At 37.5% G+C, this 22,087-nt stretch overlaps 2 protein-coding genes across 4 annotated transcripts in view; one reads left to right on the forward strand and one right to left on the reverse strand.

The window, feature by feature from the left end:
• Window positions 1-22,087, forward strand: part of mrpl11 (mitochondrial ribosomal protein L11) — a 62,930-nt gene that overhangs the window by 20,848 nt on the left and 19,995 nt on the right.
• Window positions 2,424-9,621, reverse strand: tmem265 (transmembrane protein 265). 3 transcript variants are annotated; one of them, XM_003199903.7, is made up of 2 exons: window positions 9,149-9,621; window positions 2,424-3,819 (listed from the first exon to the last, which is right to left on the reverse strand). In XM_003199903.7, the coding sequence occupies exon 2, from the start codon at window positions 3,816-3,818 to the stop codon at window positions 2,781-2,783; it is 1,038 nt and encodes a 345-aa protein (XP_003199951.1). In that variant the 5' UTR covers window position 3,819; window positions 9,149-9,621; the 3' UTR covers window positions 2,424-2,780. The 3 variants fall into 3 exon arrangements, with proteins under 3 accessions (XP_003199951.1, XP_005157310.1, XP_073778108.1); XM_005157253.6 differs by having other exon boundaries at window positions 9,102-9,621; XM_073922007.1 differs by having other exon boundaries at window positions 2,424-5,307; window positions 5,507-9,621.

The raw sequence follows: 22,087 nt of genomic DNA on the forward strand, positions 1-22,087 counted from the left end.
ATACAAATGATATACAAATGATCCCAATCAATATAAAATTAGGATTTTTTTCCAAATCTTGTAAAAAAATTTTCATATCACCATATACTGTATATTTAAGAAAAGCAAACATAGCAATGGCAGTTTTTTCCAATATCGCGCAGGCCTACTGACAACTATACCAGCATATGTTTTATACAGTAGTTGCCCTTCCAGCCACAACCCAGTACTGGAAAACACCCATACACACTCACATTCAGACACTCATTCACTATGACCATTTTAGTTTATTCAATTCACCTATACTGCACTTCTTTGGATTGTGAGGTAAACTGAGCACTCAGAGGAAACCCACGCGAACACGGGGAGAACATGCAAACTCCACACAGAAATGCCAACTGACCCAGCCGGGACTCTAACCAGTAACCTTTTTGCTATAAGGCGATATGGCTAACCACTAAGCCACCTTGCTGTCTCACGTATAAATAAATTTTAAAAATAAGTAAAAGTAATGCATTAATTTTGTTCAATGCAGGAGGACTAACATGTCCAAAATAAAAAAAGCACATTTCAAAAATGCCTCCATAAAAAAATACATATTTGTTTATGTAAAACACTGAACATTGTGCATTGTGTCTGACCTGCTAGTGCTGTTTTTTTCCCACTGATTTCTCATTACTGGCAAGCTGTACGGTTACAGTGAGCATAACATGGAGGGTGTGCATTTAAAATGACGAAAGAGATCTAGAGAGGGAGAGGAGGAGAGGGAGAGAGATGAAAGGCTGAGAAATGACTTTCTGGTCTGCTTCATATGTCTGATATAGTTCTGATGCTCAATCAGCTTCTTGTGGAACTGCTCTGTAATTCGGTTAAATTATAGCTAGGCTCATATTTAGCATTTGTCATGCGAGTTTGTCTTTTACGTTTGGTAAATATTACATGTAAATCATGAATGGAGTGCGGTATAAGCTCTTAGCTCTTTGAAAAATGAGCCCCATTTCAATTAATTTGAGTTATAAAGGTTTATCAGAGCAAGAGTAAAGGGCTTTATCGGCTGCTGATGGGAAGTGAAAAATGAATAAGTGAATACCCCCCACGTCCCCCAGTCCAATCATAATCTGCACCAGGATTCATTCTCTATCACCACGTCAGAAAGCGTCTCTCTCTAACATCCTACTCTGATACATGCTGCAGTGGCTATTATACATTGAATGGTAGAAATTAATGAGCCATCACTGCCCATTCTGTATTTAATGTCTAGTTCTGCCCACCAAGAGGCCTTAAAGGTGAATCTAAAAATAAAAATGTTGAAAAATTGGTGACATTTTATTTCTGTGCTAGAAAACTGTGCTAGTTTTACACAAACCGCTGGAGCCCATACAGAGCGTAGGGGAGACAACAAATATTTAACAGTTATTTTCATTTTTTAATGTCAGGTTTTGGCCTAAAACTGCTGTGCCGAGAACATAATTTGTAATGGAAAATGTGTTGATGTGGAAAAATGCAAAACAGAAGCATTTTAATCAGTAGGCTCTGACTTTTGGACCTCACCGGGTGTAATGGTTGGGAAAGTTTCACTGTTGAAAATGATTGGCAGATTCTTTTGTTATTGCTTTTGCTCAAGCATGAAATGCCCATTTAGTTGATGCAGGACTGGATCAATTTGTTTGTAAAGACCAACCATAGAAATCATTATTTAAATGAAGTTCTGTACTATCATGTTTTGAAATGCTGTCATTAGGGCTGTGCAATTAATCTAAATCGGATCGCAAACGCAATTTGATACGTGATTAGCTAATCGCAAGAGGCTGATAATTAATAAACACGTATGAAACCTTAAAAGTCATGTCTTGTCTTCAGTTTCGGGCTCAGGCTCGCTTTGCTCTCACACTACAAGCGTACCATGCCAAAGCCCAAGTGAACCGCACTCTGTCACACCTCTTCCAACAGGGCAAGGGCCGGCCAAGTGAACCGTGCCTGAACCTGATTCAGAGCACTCACACTTCTCAAACAATCTGGGAAACAGGCCTGGGCATGTGTCAGATAGCATAGTGTGAGTACGCCCTAAAAAGTACTGCCAGTGACACTTAATCTAGTAGAAAGCAACAGCAAAGTAGTTGTTTGCTAATATAAGTTAATATCTTGTAAGTACCTTTTTTTAAACTAACACTCACTGCATTTTAGAAGTAAGAAGCTACAATACAGATTATTGAGCTGAATCTTGACTACAAAATTAAATTGCAAATCAAATTGAAATCCCGTTATCTGTCAAAAAAAAAAAAAATCGCAGTTAAGATATTTTCCCCAAATCGCACAGCCCTCACTGTCATCATGTTTGACAGGTCTGCAAAAGTTTTTACTTTAGAGCTGTTTCTGTCTCGCTCACCCAACCAACAGAATATGAGTGTGTACTCAGGTCTGGCTGACAACGTTAGAGGCATGTGTCTATTAAACAATTTTATTACACAGTGAAATATTAACAGTGGTCATGCTTCACAGTACATGGTTTAATTCAAGTCCTTGATGAACACCAAAATGAACAAGAGTAACAATATTAATCGTTGCTCTTTTAAGAAGGCACTTAATTAAAAAACGGCTCCCACCTCTCAACCTTATCACCATTATGTCTGGGAGTCTCGCACCACAGTAGGCTGCTCGTGTTTGGCTTTACAAATCATCAGTTGTACAAACTACAAAGTGTGCTAATACGATGAGTTATCTCCGCTAATCTTGCCAAAAGCACTGAGACTCCAGGGATAGTTAAGAGCCCACAAATTCCAGTTGCTGGCAGCTTCTGACCTCTAGAGCTCGTGGGAAATGTAAGCCGGTCCCAGTGAGGTCTCTGTGGGATCCAGGCTGACGTGAGAGAGTGAGTGGCTGTGTCCGTGAGTGCGTGAAAGAGTATGGTAGCGTGTGGAGGACGCCACTGGAGATGTGCACCCTTGCTCTTGTTCTGTGGCTTGTTCTGAGGCCACATCTCGAGTCTGGTTTCCCAATCCTGTGGTTGCACCTGCTCCCGCCAACCCTCTGCTGCCCTTTTTGTGCCTCTCCCAGGCAGAGCTCAGCTTTACCGCAAGAGCCAGCAAGTTTTTCCCTAGAAACACTGTGGACACCCGAGGGTCCCTGTACCACAGCATCCCAACCCCTCTGGGCACGAGTGTGAACACATTAATAGTCACCAGGCTGAGCCATGGATAAATGGCCTCCTTCCGAGCCGCCGGCAGTGCAGCAGCACCGAGCTCTGTGAGCGACACGCAAGGCAGCAAGAGCAGCAGTACATAACAGTAAAAGAAGACTATACCTTCCACCCAAAGAGGAACCCCTACACTGCCCTGCACCTCCCACAGGCCGGCCTGCAGATCCAGCACATCAAGCAAGTCAACCACCACCCACAGAAGCCGACTGCGCACCTCCTGCTTCCTACGGAGGGGTGTCATGTAATCGGCTCCTGTCAGGATGAGGAACAATGAGGGCAGGCACACTGAAAGTAGAAGAGTCAGCGTCTTGCGGGCAAGAGGATCCGGCGGTCGTCTCTCCTGTCTGTAGTTCTGACACACAAAAAACAGCTTCAGCTGCAGCAGCGAGAGGAAAAGGAACCAGAGAGCGTTGGCAAAGCCCCGGCGGGGAGAGCGAGCCTCTGAAACCACACCGGCGGAAACGAAGCGAAGCGCCAAGAGGAAACACAGGTCGCCCAGTGCGACGGCTACACACGGCCATACTGGAGGTCGGGCTCCGCCTCGAGGTCCCAGCATGCTCTGCTCCAGCAGGTAGAGGTCGACCACAGCCATCGTGCTCACTGTCACCAGAGTAGACACGCACACCTGGGGCGAAGGCAACATGCTTGAGGTAAAAGGAGAAACAAGGACATGGTCAGACTCATTAAGGACAGAAAATAGGATGGCTTTAGAGGTTATATCTTGATAAGGACATGGCATCATTATGTGCTATTACAAGACTGCAATGTACCGAGAATAGTCTGGTTTTAGAGCAAATTAGCCATCAAAGTGCACGTTCATAATGCTGTTTATGGCCTTGCAGAACAGACCATTTTAAGGACTGAGCAAATTGTATGTTTTTCTGTAGCATTCGGATCAACAATAGGCTATTAATAGGCTTTCTTTGAAAGATCTTCATTGTTCAGCAACGTTTTACTAGGAGCGATTTTCTATTTCCACCCTAATATCAAAGGTAGTTACTGAATGTCTGCACTGAAGGTCTTGACAAATGTTGTTTGCAGTCCTGTGCGATTTTTACGATTCATGGCATTTCAAAGGCTTGTTCGTTTGCAAAGCCAATGACATTGACAGGATTAGTTAAATAAGGTTTGTGGCAGTACTGAGCATAAGCATTTTCCTGTTTTAGACACAGTCTTAGGGTGGTCAGGGGCTTTTTTTTTCCATCTCTATCAGTATATCTTTTAACTTCCAGTTTAAAACATTTTCCCAATTGAGGCTTCTAATATGACAGAATATGTCACAATCTATTGCTATGTTTATAAATATGATTTCATAACTCATAAAAATTTCTGTTCCTTTATCCTTGCAAATGTAAAAAAAAAAATTCTGCGTAGTACCTAGCATTCATGTCAGTTCATGTTCCCTTATTAATTAGTTATATCAAAGGGAATGTAGGCTCCCTTTCAAAGTCACTTTTCCTCATGGTTTCCCGTAAGTGTGGGTTTGTTACATATTACAGCATTTAATTGTTTTTGGAAGCAGGGCTGGATCAGATAAGATTCTCTGGCTTGTTTTGCGGAGGGAAGCTTTGGGCCACCTGAAAAATGGTGATGCTCAATCTTAATACTGTCTGAGAGGTGTTGTCATAACACTGCATACTGATGTTGATTTTATTCATGTTTCCCCCGGCCATATTTCAGTGGTGGACAGTATAAAACGGCGGTATTGATTAATGTAGAGAAATGATTGCAGGCTTTATGATGAAATCGAAAGCAGGCCATCTCCAATAGATGAACCCATTGGATGGTACACAATGTAGCTTCTTCTGAGCATTTGTGCACAACATGAGTGTCAACACCTCTGTAAGATGACTTATTACATATGGTAATCATTACTGTTGAATAAAGTGTGAATGGGTTGTCAAATTTATTTGGAAAATAATGTGAATAATTTTTTAAAGGGCACCTGTTTTACCTCTTTTTCAAGATTTAAGATAAGCCTTTTGTGTTTCTAGAATATATCTGTAAAGTTTTAGCTCAAAACACCCATCAGATTATTTCTTATACCTTTCAGAATATTGGAATTTTCTGCTTTGAACACATTGTAGCTGTTTTTGTTGCCTGTGCTTTCAATGCTAGTTCTCTGCGCCCACCTTTCCCACATGCCTGTCAGATAAACAGCACAGTGACAGACATAAAGGACTACTGTAAGAACTTTCCAAATGATTATTTGATGTATTTGTTGTGAAGTTAATTCAAGCCTTTCTGCCACGATGAGTCACACACAATGACGTTACAACGTTCACAAACACAGTGTGCCTGTTTAACGTTACTATCCACGTTAATATCCACTGCTGTATGGATTTCCGTTATGTTAATGTAGAAAATAAACCTGATTTACGGATTCCACAAACCGGGATTGAAGTGTCCTCCTTTATTTTTGTACTGACATGCGGCTGTGCTGATAAAAACGATAAAATCGACGATGTAATTCATTACAAACATGCACTGTTTTAAAAACGTTTTAAACTTGTAAAACTCATTCTTGATCACATTTGATGATGATTGATGATCACAGCAAGCTGAACATATCTTTTAATCCCAGTTGCTTTGCGCACGTCCTGTCTTGTTGATATGATTATACGCGTTAATACAGAGACATGTTAATACACTGCTGTCACTCAAATTGTTCTCCTACGTCATGTTGAGATGGGCCTTAATATGGGAGGGATTTAGATCCTATTTTAAAAAGAGACTTATTGACTTTATATCACCCCAATATGGGGTATATTGGACAGTTCTGTCCAAACAGCTTCAAAAAGATGATTTTTATCATAGGTGACTTTTAAAAGATTTAAAAAAAACTACACTCTTGAAATTAAGTTTTTTTGGCATCAGTGGTTGCAGGAAAAACCATTAACATTCAAGGATCTCTTTTCATTCCACAAAAGGTTGGGTACAGTGGAACAAAAGTTTTATTTTAAGAACTATTCAGTGAAAAGATTATTTGGAAATCGAAAAATGCATCTACTATTAGATCACTGCAAAAACATCCTTATGGAACCTTTTAACAATGTTCAAAGAGTGTTACCAAAATCTTTAGAATAGTTTGGGAGTGAGGAAATGAGATGTAGTTTTCATATTTGGCTGAAAAGTCCGACTGCAACTCTTGCTGCTCCTAAAGATCCATTAGGTACACGTAGATGCATAAGGGGAAAGTGTTGAAGAGTGAGGTGAAATGGAAATTGAATGGGGTGAGAGAGAGGAGAGAGCAAGTTTGTGATTCATTCCCTTGGCTTTTTACAGACCTAATAAAGTGTTACAGCATGATGGTAATAGTTCATAAATAAGCTAAGGGATATGAAGAAGGAAAGAGTGATGGGTACAACACAAAAAGCACAGGCGACCTGCTCTGGGAAAAAGGAGATGTTGTGGTGGGGAACTGTTGATGAGAATGGGAATGGAAATATATTCATAGCTTGGGAACTGTAGAAATTAAACGCATTAATACGAAGTGTGGAGGAAATGAAGGGAGTATGTTGGTAAATGACCTAGAATGATTAATCTTCTGTGAGCTCTGTGGAATGAAAAGAGTGTGCGTCACTAATATCTGATTTTGACTGTAGACTTTATTTTTGTCTCTGCTGCTGATTTTTCTCCTTTGGATTTCAATTGTATTCAATAATCTCAGGCTGTGACAATTGAACTTAGAAGTGGCCGCATGCTCCTGAAGAAAAAAGCTTTGGCACAGGACGCGTCTTTCATTTCAAATCTGAAAAATGATAGACGGCAGTTATTTTAGGACAAAAAAGAACTGAAACCCCTAAGGCTTGCCTGCAGGTGTGGAGCTTATCCTTTGACTGTCACTGTCAGCACATAATTCATCAGGTTTTCAAGTCACTTGGATGATACGGTGTTGTTTTCTCTAAGCACAGCAGTAATGACTAGAATTCAGTACTTTCAGCCAATGCAACCCTAAGTATAAATGATTGCTTAAGGCCGCAGGTTAAAGTGTGTAATTTCATGCAATTTAACTTTGTACAAATGTGTTCTTTCATCTGCATTAAACAAAAAATGCCTCCAAGTCTTTTGATGTAAAAGGAACAAACATACATTTTTAAGTAAATTTTGAATGATTAAAGCAACTTTGGTTAATGAATATTTACTCTTTATATGTTGTGATGATTGTGTTTTTTATCCAAAACAACAAAATAATTATTTTGATCTGTAAATTAAATTTCCAAAGGCATAGTTCATAATTTAGATTTACCATTAAATTAAGCACCTTAAAGAATGAGGTAAAACAATTTTAGCAAAACTATGGTCCTTGGATTTTCATAAAACACAAGTCAATGGCTACCAATACTTTGAAAGCCAACAAAACATACAGGCAAATCTAAATACATCCTTGGCATTCCTGACTATTAATTAAGGTCTTATGAAATAAAAAAAGAAAATCACATTGTTAAATAAACTGAACAATATTTACTATATTCTCTTTGATCCACCTCAAAAAATGCTTCATGTATGTTCACAGCAGGCCTTAAGGCTATTTTTCTTTCTCAAAGTGGCGGTAACTGTTGACTTGCACTTTATTCAACTTACAATTTTATTTATTATTACACTAAAAGTTAGCTATTTTTTAGATTTCCTGCAGGATGAGTAAACTGACAGATTTTCATATTGCATGAGCTATAGCTTTAAGCAAAAATAGCCATTGATCATTAATATCTGAAGGGATTATTTTGATTTAAAGAGATATTTCACCAAAAAATTATTTTTAAAATTATTGTAATTTTTTTTTAATCTTTTATAAGAAGGGCCAGACTGAATCTAAGGACATTTTGTGTTATTTCTGCTGTGAATTTTGTAAAAAGAAAATCTTCGGATTTATGCTCAATTATTTTGGGAATAATTCCCAATACCACTTTTGTTGTAACTAAAAACTTAATATATGAAATTAAAAATAATAGATTTTTAACTTTTATTTAATGTTTACAATGCAAATACATTCAGATCCACTTATTTGGTAAACAAAGCAAGTCTTTCATGTAATATATCTACTAAAAAACAGAAAAATATTTCTTTACAAACTGTGTTGTAAATAAATTAAATTAACATTTTCATATTAGTCAATTATATTACTGAAATTAATTGAAAAACTAAATAAACATAAATTTACACACATTTACACAAGTAAATAAATAGACTCAATGATGGGCTAAAAATCAGCGAAAATCTGTGGATTTCTGTGCGCAGATTCTGTGTGGGCCTAATTATAAGAAAGTCATTTTGGTTTAAAATTGAGGATAAATAAATGCCAAGATTAATTTAATCTTTAGCAGCCTGGACTAATTTATTGGTTAAGTAATGAAAAGAAGTGTGGTGGGAAAATGTAAAAGCTTCTCCAATTAACACTCTAAAGTATTACTCATTAGGCTATTACTACTAGTCAAGCTTAAATATAGTGTGCTAAATATTGTCAATGTTTTAATTGCTGTGTGCAAGTGCCCATAATCACGTCTAGCTCTCATTCCTGGAGATGCTCTGAGCTGGACTCGTGCCACATGCCCTCATTTACGAGTAAACGACTGAAAATGTCCGTCGGTAATGTGCCATTGAATCATTCCCACACAGAGAAGAGCATCAGTACAGTGCGAGAGAGAAAGAGAGAGCATCAGTGTTCGCCAATAAATGGCACCATCTGTCTTGATGCTTGTAAGTGTCGTACCACTGCAGGACGTGTGTGTGTTCAGATCTCAGCCGCTTCAATTAATAACCACATTGCGACAGGTGTCAATACGATAGGAATGGGCAGGTGTCGATCTCTCCAATGAGCTTTTGAAGTTTTAGGACTCGAAAGCTACATGAATAATTCAATGTCAAGTTGCAAGAGAGCTCAACTTCACGTAAGAAGGATTAAATAAAGTAGAGAGTAGATATTTACCCCACAGCATGAAGACTTGACAGAGCAATCTCAAGACCAGAACAAACCTGCAGGCATCAAGACGCTATCATCTAAATCCGAACGAGTCCTGTAACGAGACCGCGCGGCTCCTCGGCATATCTGAACGTGGAAAATAATCCTGAGAAGTCCAGTTCAAAGGCTACATTGTCCATGAAATAACCCCTGACGTGCTGTTTAGCCTATTCTGGCGAAGTGATGAGGAAGCGAGCCGACTTTCTTTGTCGCAAAACCCTTATATAATCGGCATGGGCTTTATTCCGTTATCGCGTCTCGAGCTCGAGGCTCCTTCCCGGTCCATCCAGACTCTCTCAGGCGGCTGCGATAATGATTTTTTGCGAGCTGGGGAGTAGAAGTCGGTCAGAAGTGCGCTAGAACCGGGCTATCCACCTAACGCCTGCCGAAAGCTCATTTTCTCCGAGTCTCTCGATGTCTTCTTCATAGTTCACTATAAGGAAAGAAGGGAAAGCGCGCGTCGCGAGACAGTTTATGATTGCAGTGTGTCATTTGTAGGCAGCTTACGTGCACTTGTACCCCTCCCTCACTCTCTCCCTCCGCTCCCTCTCTCTCTCTCCCCAACTCCACCGCTTATAGTTGCTTCTCTCGGATTTCACTTCAGATCGCAGGCGGGCAGATTTGAATGGGCTCGTGCATATTGTATGGGAGTCACCATCCGGATGGGTCCCTGCTACTAATTACTGCTGCTAGTGCAATCACTGCTGCGATAATTACATCGCTCTGTTCTGGAGAAAACAACACCCCCGATGTCCCTGCTGTTGGTGACGAATTGATTGTGTGGTGAGATGAACTGGAAGAGAGCTTTCAGATTTGTTATTTAACAAACACTAACTTCTTTTTTGTTTGTTTTTTAATCTATAGCAACTAATTGCTAAGAGAGTCCCAAGGCTTCGTGTTCATGCAATTGCATTGATAATGAATTTTACTGCAGTGTTTGTGTAATTACGTGCATGGATCTTTAAAGGAGTGCCTTATATAAGATCAAATAGTTTGAAAGGAGGAGGTATTTTAAAAGCTGAATATTTTTTTTGGAAACAGGTCACATGTAGACCTACTTTCCTGTTCATTTTAGATTGTCAGCATAGTCAAGTTCATTCATTCATTTTCCTTCGGCTTAGTCCTTTTATTCATAAGGGATCGACACAGAGGTATGAACCGCCAACTTGTCCAGCATATGTTTTACACAGTGGATGCCCTTCCAGCTACAACCCAGAGCTAGGAAACATCCTTACACACTTATTCACTCACATACACTACGGCCAGTTTTGTTTATTCAGTTCACCTATTAGCGCATGTCTTTGGACTGTGGGGTAAACCAGAACATCCGTAATCATTATCATATTTACATATGTAAATATATTTACTCATTTAAACAATTTTGCAAGTATTGCAAAGGACTACTTAATAATGTATAATGCATAGCAGAACATTGCTTGCTTTTTTCTCTGCTTTTCTTTTCTTATTTTATTTTGGCTTCGAAAAGATGCCATTTGGACGCCATTTCATTTCAAATTAAAATTCGATTAAGATGATTACAAATAGGAACGACACTTGTGATGTTATATTACTTGAGACTTTTTCGGTTTCTTTCGAACATGAGCAATTAGGAGAGATATGTGGCTGTGAAGGAATGCGTTACGTCATTCTAGTTCACCTAATAGCTGATTGCGTGCGGTGTTATGCAAAATAGAGTGTTGTGCTGCTGGGTATGTTTCTAGTGTTCTCTGCTTTTAATCATACTGTTGTTGTGTATTTATTATCGTTTTCAGCTTTGTCATGTATGAATTATACGCTATTCTTTTAATTAAACGGTTGTTGTGAATTGTATCACATTCAATGGAGTTTGTCTATAAATGTGCAATGCACATTGTTTATGATTTAAACGTATGCGCTTGTCCTCATGGTAATGTTCACAATAAATATCCAAGAGTATCTTTTGTGGGGCCCTCCAAGAAACGCGGGGCCCTAGGCGACCACCTATATTGCCTGTAGGATGGGCCGGCCCTGCATACACTGAAGATTCACTCTAAACAATGCTGAACTCTTAGTTGAAGTCTTTATTTATATACTGTATTAGCTGTCATTTCATTACATTTAACCCTCATGCATAAAGCCACTAGTGTTGTACATCATTGTCGACTGCTTTATTGTATTTTTTTGTGTGTATCACATTGGTTTAGTTTGATTTAATAGAAAAGTTTCTTTGTGTGCCTGGCACTATAGCGCACCATTTGAAAGACTTAAAATTGAAGTAATATGAAACGTATGTTGGTTATGACATTTTTTATAATATCATTTCATCATATATTTAAAAAAAATGTATATATGAAAAGATTTTTGAAGATAATTTCCTCTGTCATATATTGCATTATCTTATTGCATATCACATTTTTTATTTGTTGCACAGCTCAAATAAGAAGAAAACCACATTCACTCCAGTTGGTGCTCTTTCCATCACTATTTACCATGTTTCAAACTCTGAAATGGCTGTTAACATAATACACACACAGTATTTCCATTACTGTCCAAAGCACATGAACATGAGGCATATTATCTGTCAGTTGCTTAGCATCTAGCTGCGATATTCTAACACTGCTTCATTTCACACTGTGCATTTTTGGCAATGTAATGTGGAAACAGGGATTCAAAACCACTGGTAAAAAAAGCAGCGCTAACTACTTCTAAATGCTTACAAGTGTTCCTTTAAAAGCAGTGTTTAGAATGACGATAACCTGGGGATAAGTGCCGTGTGAAAAGCCCTCTAATGGACATTTTATACATACAGAATGAACAGTACTTTTGAAAATGTAATAATCATGTACTTTCATCAAATGGCACAACTCTGCAGCCTACTAAAAGCTGATTTCTTTTTTGGAAGTGGGTCACAAAAATATCTGACAATTTGTTTTATACGAAGTTAGAATTGTCAATTGAGTCTCAAATTGAGCAAAACATTGCAAAAATCAAATCATGCCTCAAAAGGTAATATCTGGCATTTAATGGATTGGGAATGTCAGTCTGTGCTTATGTTTTGAAATTAAAACCCATTTTTCAGAACATTACCCCCTTGTTAAGTCATGATGTATGAGTACTGTTTTTCGGTCCAAGCTGCTATTTGAATTGAGAAAGTATTTGTTTATGACAAATTTTTTTGTCATATCTAGGGCTAGATCAATTCTGCAGACATTTTTTGCTATTTTTGTAGTTTCATAACTACAAACTTAATATATAAAATAAAATAAAATAAAAAAATACGTTTTTACTTTTTATTTAATGTTCGCAATGTAAATCCAATTAGATCCACTTATTTGGTAAACCAAGCAAGTCTTTCATATAATACATCTACTAAATATGAAAATATTGATTTACAATCTGTATTGTAAATGAATCATATAAATATGTTAATATTACTATTATTATATCACAATAATATTAGTGAAATTAATTTAAAAGCTGAATAAAAATAAATGTACACAAGTAAATACATAGACTTAATGATGGGCTAAAAATCTGCTGAATTCTGTGCGTGCAGATTCCGTGTGGGTCTAGTCATATCTCACATTGAAGTAAATCTTGTATAAAATGATGTACACAACAGTCTCTGGACTTGCTGCATGGCAGACAACAAAAATTTTAAGAAGTTAAAAAAAATGTATCACTTTTTGGCCATCGGATATTAGGCATGGCTATATATATTGCAATCGTGATTTTCAAAAGTTTTACATCGCTTTGTAAACATTTTATTATCATTTGTTGCGTCTCTCCATACTGTTTGATAGAGCGCTTGTCGACCCGGAAGCTTCTTCACTTGATGTCACACTTAACAAGTGGATTGTAAAAATTATGGCACTTATACATACATACTCCTACCTATAAAGGTTTAAACTTTTTTTGCAGCTGGCTAATTATGAAAATATTTGTACACCAGAGAGACACTGAATCACTTGAATCCAAAAGGAACACATTTTTCCATCTATATACCAATTCCTGTGAGCCTAGCAATCATAATTTGTGAAATATCATGCCCTTAACATTGCTTCATATAAAAGAGGTTTGTTGGAAATAATTAATACTTCAGGGGACTGAAAAAATGTGTAAAGCTTAAAAAAATAAGCAAGCTGTGAGCATAATGTACCTTACAACAGAATTCTTCTCAGATTTAACATGCACCGATGCCATTGAAGAAATACACAGTCTTTTTTAATTATGTAGAATAAAGAGAAAAAACAGGACAATTTAATATGAATGAGTTTGAGGTTGAAGCTACTCTTGCAACAGATCAGAGCAACAGAAGATTGAGCTGAATCTCATTATTATCTGTTAAAACTCTCACACTACTGCCCTGACAGGCCAGTTCCCGCTCCCTTTATGGCCTATCTGAAATCAAAGGTCTTTCTTCTTGTACCCTTTCTTTACAACGTTCACCTCATTTATTCATGGTGAGGGGTCATCTTGGAGTTTTAATCAGCCAGATGGGGAAGAAAGGCATAGAAGGCAAAGTCATCTTTCTTGTCACGGTTCGCTATGCGCACCACTGGTTTCCAGACATTTTCCGTTCCTTGCCTTCAATTTTTTTTTTGCCATTCATTTGCTCCACCCACTACTCCATTCTCTCTCTCACTCACACCCTCTCTCTCTTTCAATCCCCGTGGGGCTGAAGTTGTTGAAGGTCACTCTGATCTGGCTAGATTTCAGCACGGAGGGAGTGAGAAAGGCAGAGAAAATGAGACAACAAGCGTCCAGCAGTGCACAGTCAACACTTTCGCCTTCATAAAGTTGGTAAAAAATGCCTTGATTGGTGCCCCAGGTGTGCACTGGCAGAAACCCGTCCCAAGACATCCCTCACTGCATCCATCTGCCACACATTAGAGCTCTTAGCAGACAACACACACATGCTCCAGCCACCGCAAAACAATCTGCAATATTCTCACAATACGAGCACCGCTTGATTCTCAGTTCTCAATCATAAATCTGTGCCTTAACCTTCCGCTTTTATGGCTGGAACTTAAAACATCTATAAATCTTCCCATTTAAAGCCAGCCCTGGAATCAGCTGATAATGATACCCCGTTAATTATCAGTCTTTCTGATTAACCGACTGAGCTCTGATAAGATAAGACGCCCTCTGATGCGGCGTAATTCTCAGAAGAGCGGGTCTGAGGAATGGGGTTTAATAACATACGTTTAATGAAATCTTTTCACACTCGCTGATTTTCATCAGACGTCTGCATGGATATGGCTCCCTCAAAGCATTTGTTGTCCTTTTTTGTCAACTCTTTCCATGCCGCAGAGCCTCATACTGTGTCTAAGACCTTCACCCTGCATTTTATTATCTGTAAATAAGTTTGTTTTCGGCTTTTAATAAACTGATTTCAAGGCAGCACGTCTCTTATCTTCAAGGACGTGGAGTGGAGTGGTTGGCCAGTGAGGCTGCAGACGCATTTAGAAATGTAACATGTTATATTTTCCTCGAAATGAAGTAGGTATGGCTATCAATATTGGGTATTAAATGCACCGTAAAACTGACCCAAAAATAATGTGTCCCCTGTGGCATGTCTCGCCCCTGTAGCATTCTCTTTGAATGCTTTAATCATCACTGTTTGTACTTTTAAAAAACGAGATGCGAGGGAAGTTGCAGGGGAATTTTAGGATGATCAAAGATAAAGCCATTAGCTATTCTGACAAACTTTTATGTTGCCGTTCCACCATGCCTGATCCATTTTTTTTTTTTCGGATTCAAGCAAATGGCCATTAATCCTCTTTGCAGGACCCTTCTTGGTACTCCTGAGGTCTCGATGGGTCGGAGCGGTTGGAGGGTATGAGGCTAATCAGCTGTATGACACCCTTATGGGGAAGAATGTAATAAAACGGGAAGAGTTCAGCACATTAAATTAAGGAAGGGGAACCGGAGTAATTAATTAGAGTGTCTCACACTGCAGAGTTTAATTAACCCCTTGTCTACACCTCCCAACTCGGCCCCCCATCTTTCAGGATGCTGGCGTGGGCTATGAATCGCCCGTCCTTGGATGCCAGGGGCAATTAATCCTGCCTGCTGCCCCGAGGCCACGTCCCCTGTCATGCTTGTGTACACATGGCCTTTTTTGCACTTCTGTTTCACTCACCGTTACATATCAGTGCTCACGAGAAGGGAACACATGCAGTGCCGCGTCCTCTAAACTCTACACTGAAAAAAACTGTGGTCTCGCTTTCTCACTGGCTTTAGTTCTTCATCTAACTCTTTCTATTGCTTTTGTTTTTTTTATTGTCTGTGTCATAGAAGAATAATCCACCCTACTGTGTAAATTCATTCATCATCCTGTCACCATCTGCTGATGTTGTTGTGAACCTGTGTGTTATGACTTTCTTTCTTCAGTTAGAGACAAAAGAAAAAATTATGAGGTTAATTTTGGTTCCGTTAGTTGCACAAAGCTGTAAGATGACAACAAGGGATTAAAAAAACATACACTATCTGACAAAAGTGTTGTTGCCTATTCAAGTTTTAGGAACAACAAATAATAACCGGACTTCTAGTTGATCAGTTGGTATCAGAAGTGGCTTATATGAAAGGCAAAGGCCTCTAGATTACACTTATTTTACCAAAACAAAATACGATCATGTCTTGATTTTTAATTATTTAACTAGGACAGTAAGGTCTGACTTTGCTTAGACAAAAGGCTTATTACTTAACAGAAATAATGTACAGTATAAAATATAAAGTCATGATGCGGTGGAAAAGAATTAATATTGTGTATGACTCCCATGAGCTTGGACAACCTCATCCACACATCTCTGCAATGACTCAAATAACTTATTAATAATGTCATCTGGAATGGAAAGTATTCTTGCAGGACTCCCAGAGTTCATCAAAATTCTTTAGATTCATCTTCAATGCCTCTTTCTTCATCTTACCCCGGACATGTTCAATAATGTTCATGTCTGGTAACTGGGCTGCACAATCCTGGAGCACATTGACCTTCTTGCTTTTAGGAACTTTGATGTGGAGGCTGAACTAAGAGAAGGAGTGCGGTCCTGCAGAAGAAATTGCCCTCTCCTGTGGTTTGTAATGTAATGGGCAGCATAAATGTCTTGTACCTTGGGCTGTTTATGTTGCTCTCCACTCTGCAGATCTCTCGCATGCCTCCATATTGATTGTAACCCCCAAACCATGATTTTTCCTTCACCAAACTTCACTGATTTCTGTGAGAATATTGGGTCCATGTAGGTTCCAATATGTCTTCTGCAGTATTTGTGATGATTGGGATGCAGTTCAACAGATGATTAAACTGAAAAGTCTACCTTCTGCCACTTTTCCAAATGATCCACTAGAAGTTATTATTTGTTGCTCTTACAACTGGAATCAACAACAAGACTTTTGTCAGGTATGTAATGCACTAGTTACATGCACCAGTTTGTGTTAGAAACTACTATGAACTTGCATCCAAAGTAAATAAAAAATAATGTTTATGTACAGTATCATACAGTTGAAGCTGAATGATTAGCCCCCTTTATAATATTTTTAATAACTAATTTCTAATAACTGATTTATTATATCTTTGCCATGATGACATTACATATTTTACTAGAAAATTTTCAGAATACTAGTATTAAGCTTAGAGTAACATTTAAAGGCTTTAGTTTAAGAGTTTTCGTCAATTAAGACAACGTTAGCACCTCTTGGCTTTGATTGTGTGGAAAACTGGATAATTTTGACTTTTTATTTTCTTTTATTTATTCATCTATTTATTTTTTTAACTTCCGGATTAAAAATCATTATCAGAGTGGGATCAAAATCAGTGATGTAATGCTGTCTGCCTGTCCAGTGATGACGCATTTCTCATTATTTGTCATAGACTAAGTTTTCTTATCCTATGGGAAGACCCTGTTTCTTAATTATTTACGACTCCACGTGCTTTCTGATGACAGACCCATATGGACTGTGTTTCCATGTGTTTATTTGTGTTTAAACTCTTCTAGATTACCGGCAGGGCTAATGGTTAGAATAGATAGGGAAAGATACCTGCTGCACTGCTATCCACTGCGTCTGCATTCAGGCCAGGTAATTCAGTAGGAGAGAAGCCCTCCTCTTTTATAGTGTTCATTTAAACATAATTATGTTTATAATGGTATAATAAATTGTGTTTATATAATATATGAAATTACGAATAGCCGTAACAGGACATTAAATTACTTGCTGTTTGTTTATTTTTTTTTACTTTGTAAACTATAAAACCATGTGTCTCCTCGAGTTTTTGTCAGATTTTTTTTTTGTCTGATTTGGTGTGCCAACTGACAGTTGTTTACCCCCCTCATTTTTCCTCCCTGCTTTGCTGCCACGCTCACTCCAACCTTCTGCTCCCATGAACCTTTAAGTGGGTTAATGCTATTGAACTTGGTTAAAAACTTTTATTCTTTTAAGCAGGTAACTGTTTTTATCCTAGCCGAAATAAAACAAATAAGACCGTTCTCCAGAAGACAAAGAGGAAATTATAGAAAACACTGTCAAAAATTCCATGCTCTGTTAAACATAATTTAAGAAATACTTGAAAAAACGAATTAAAATCATTTGCTGTTTTTGAAGTGCAATAAGGCAAAGGTTAACTACAAGTTTAGTTGCATGGTTTAAGGGGTACTATATGTGTAGCAGCAAAAGTTAAATTACATTTATTTTTAAAAAACAATTAACTGTTTCAAACATAAGCACAAAGTAAATGTGAAAAGTAAAGTAAACAAACATTTAGAGCTTTTTGAAGATTTAGATTTTCATGAATATACAGGTTTTTTTGTATGACATTAAGGTAGAAAAAACAACCTTTTTTTTATAGTTTATGCCGCTAAACGCCTAATTTTGTTGCAGTTCTTTTTAGACTAATAATTAAGCCTTTTGTCCAACGTCTTCTGACCCATAGAATGTTCTGTTCCCTATGTGAAGTGTTAACAATTTTAATTTGCTTAATTTCTCATTCATGCATTTAATTACACAGGTTTTCACTTAGTTGGAAGTCACGCTGTCCTCTAATGCCTTCCCCTCAGAGGCTTTTCTGTAAGTGACTGCGCCACTTGAACCTACCACCGTGCTCTTTTTTTCCTTTTGCTTCTCTTTAATGGAATGAGCTCACAGCCCTCGCACATACATCCTTTATTCATGCAGGTCCCCTATGGCCTCTCCATACATCAGCACTCTGAAGCCTTTCACCCGCTTTTGTCAAATGGACCTCCTGAATGTTAGTATTGATCTTGATTATTGTGCTCATAGGGGACATGTCTCCAACATGGTTCCTCTCTGAAAATATACACGCGTATGTGGGAAACATCATATATCTATGTGGCCCTTCAGTCTGAAACAACTATTTGAGTCTGTCCTTTGTCTTTTTGTCATTCATCCATGTCAGTGGAGGTCTCGTTAAAAAGAATTGCTGAAGCTGAAAGCTTACGCTGTAATAATGAAACCAATGCAAAGCGGGAGATCTGATGAAAGGAATGAATAAGAGAGGAGAAGTTTGGGGAATCACAAATACAGTCTGCATGCAGATACCATAGATGGCATATATTAGATAAAATATTATTAAAGTGCTTTGTTATGGTGTTCTGAATATTACCTTTTATGCAGTGTGTATCTGTTTGTGAATGCTTGCAAAGATTAAAGTGCTTGATCAATAATGTTATCATCCCTTTAAAAAAAAAATTCTGTTTTGTTGTTTTGAGGTGTCAGGAGTTCCGGTTTTATATATGTTAACGATCTACATTGATTTGTAAGACATTTGCTAAGTTATCAGCCTTTCATCATAATTTTTGTTTTGTTTCCAGCATGCTCTTGTACTAATACTCCTGTTATTATCACAGAAGCTGTGAAGTGAATGGCTTACTTGCATATTCTCTCATCATAAACAACAGATACTATCATTAGTTACCATGCAAGTATGAGATGCCGTGTATGGCTTAAATCAAGCTTACCTACTTATTTGTTGTAGACATGTGTATAGTACTGAATACTCAAAAATGAGAAAAGCTTACCCACAGCAGGCCCAATCCCAATCCTCTTGTCCCAATTCTCTTTAGCTAGATATCCCTTTAAACTGAGATTTTTCAGGACCACACTCGAAACCAAGGGATACACACCATCTACAACGGCAGCAGGGCTGCACATTGAAGTCAGGAGATGCACAAACTAGTATTTTATTTTTTGCCATTATGAATTTTTACAACAAACAAGCATATATTTTAATACATTCACAACTGCATTTGTGCTTTACAGTCATGCCTTAAAAAAAAAAAAAAACGCTAAATTTCACTGTCTATAATCTATAATAAAAAATCCTGTATAGCAGTCCTACAACATGCTTTTATATTTGATACTTGATAACACTCGAATCCCCTGTCAGAAAAGTCTAGTGGCTGGGAAGGAGCTTTTCACAGTGTCTGCTAAAATGTTAATGTTTTGTGTGTTTGCATTGACGAATATGGCCACAGTGTAAATGCACAGTACAGTTATGAGCTTGTTGCCACATTAGATCGTTATGATAACATAATATATGCCTTCAGTGATTTCCTGAAGATAAATACCAAAAAATAACACAACTGGAATATCTACAGCAGTCGCAATCGCCGATCTTGTTTGAAGTATGAGCTCGCGATGACATATGATTATGTGAGCAGGTGATGTAGTGCTGTCTGATTTCTTAGGGGTAAATTATGAAGCCCTTCCCCTTCACTGTCTGTTTCAAGGGCCAAGGGGAAGGTGTAGGGGTACTTAAAATAGAATTGGGATGCGGATAACTACATGTTACATATGCATGCATAAAAAAACTTTTGCTTGCATATATGAAATCATCCCACATCCAAACAGTCTCTTGCATCTATGAAATTATCATGCGTATATGTAACTTTTGCACACTCACACATATAAAACATGCACCTATTACTTATATATACTATAATATCTCATAATATACCACAAACTGTAACACTTTACTTGAAGTTGTGGTCATAAGACTGTCATGAAACTTAAAGTCATGACATGACACGTCCTGAATGGGAGTGAGATTTTATGCATGCTTATGACAACTTGAACATGAATTTATTTATTGATTTGAAAGGAACATGCACAACAATACATTGACATTAAAAAGGAAATGTTTTGAGCCAGGCTTTTACAAAATATTATTTCTATATGCACTGGTAGATCTTAAAAGACTCAAAAAAAACATATTACAACTTATATTATGCTAGCTCACTCACACAAATTACACACAAACAATCAAACACGATCATTTCCTTAGTGTGTGCATATTTGTTTAGATAGGAGTCAGTTATTAAGTGTCATTTCTTCAGTTTTCTTCAGTTTAATTTGAATTGCAAAGATGACATTATGATAAATACAACACAACCAGTCTTCATCTTTGCCAAGACAACATAACTTGTCATAAATCTGTCATAAACATGATTGCCATTATAATTTTGATGACTATTTTTCTGATCAGGTTTTCAGTGGATCAAACTGTATTTCTCATTAAATGTGCTTTATGCAAGTTTTTGACTCTTCTAAAGCATAAAAATGCCATAATGTGTTTGCAGATATTATAGAATTATGCCAAGTAAATATTCTTGTTTATCTGAAAAACAATGCTATAGTCAGATATTCCACTTTAAATATGTGGTTTCCGTGCTGAAATGTCTGTTTTTACTTTGGTCACTTTAACCCACCCAATGCCAGTTTAGCCAATTATATTTCAGCACCCCTGGTTGCCTTGTTGGAAAACTACATATTTCATAATTATTCAGTCAGTAAGGCTCTCATAAGTGAGCGTTCGTCACAGAAATGCGACCTCCGGTGGAGAGTAGCAGAATCCGAAATAAGATGCAGATTCATAGTTCCAGGTTTAGTATACACATTAAACAATTAACATTATTAAATGCACAAACTGAATCACTGATATGTGTTGCCTTGCATTATTTCACAGTTCTAAAGTTCAATTTCCAATGGTTAATTTTATTTTCAAGACCTGAGGTAAACGGTCTGCTGCTGCTTTTAGTTGTATGGCAATAAATGTCATGTAAAATGGCATTCAAACTCACAATGTTAGCAGTTAACACATTAGGGGTGCCTGAGGTGGTCATGTTATCAAGTTTTCGGTTCGGCTGCAAGAAATAGAAGCTGTTTCTAAAATATAAATTCCAGCTGTTGGTTAAGACAAATAAGTTGTGTGCCGTTACCTTTATTTAGAACACAATTTAAACCGTTTAAGTTTGATAGTCAGGCTCGCTCCTTCTGGTCTTCATTCTGGCAATCTGCGCTTGCGTGTGTTTTAATCCAGAAATGCAATACCTAGTTTAACCACTGGTTATCAAACTTACATAGTGCACCTTTAAGATATCTCATTAAAAGTGTCATTACTCTTTCAATTATATTCACTTTACAGCATCAACAATATTTAATGATGTTTTCGTGACACTTCAGCTTGTACCACTGTACAAGTTGAGGTTAAAGAATTATTATTCACTGTGTTATAAAATTCATAACACATTAAAATGGATTAATAACAATTATGTTTATGACAGGTTATGTTGTATTGGTAATGTCAAGCTGTCACAACAAAGACATGTGTGAACAGGCCCTTTTTGAATATACCGGTAAAATCATTCCGGAATGTTTGCCTCGACAGTTATTGCTATTACTATGTGAAAGGGGTTAATGACACTTAATGAAAGTTGTTATAAGCATGCATAAAATCTCATTCACATTCATGACGTGTCTTGTCATGATTCTCAAGCCTTAATGACTAAAGAATTAAATGTCTTTTGAATACCACTTCATGTAAAGTGTTACCTCACAATCTTGTAAAAACTACATGTAATGCTTGTAAAGGAGTTTGCGAAAGATCAACTAGTTCTTCTGATGATTCATAACTAGATTTGGGTTTGAATCAATATAATATAATCCATTTGATGCTATTG

This window comes from Danio rerio, chromosome 14 (assembly GCF_049306965.1).
Source record: "Danio rerio strain Tuebingen ecotype United States chromosome 14, GRCz12tu, whole genome shotgun sequence".
Taxonomy (NCBI): domain Eukaryota; kingdom Metazoa; phylum Chordata; class Actinopteri; order Cypriniformes; family Danionidae; genus Danio; species Danio rerio.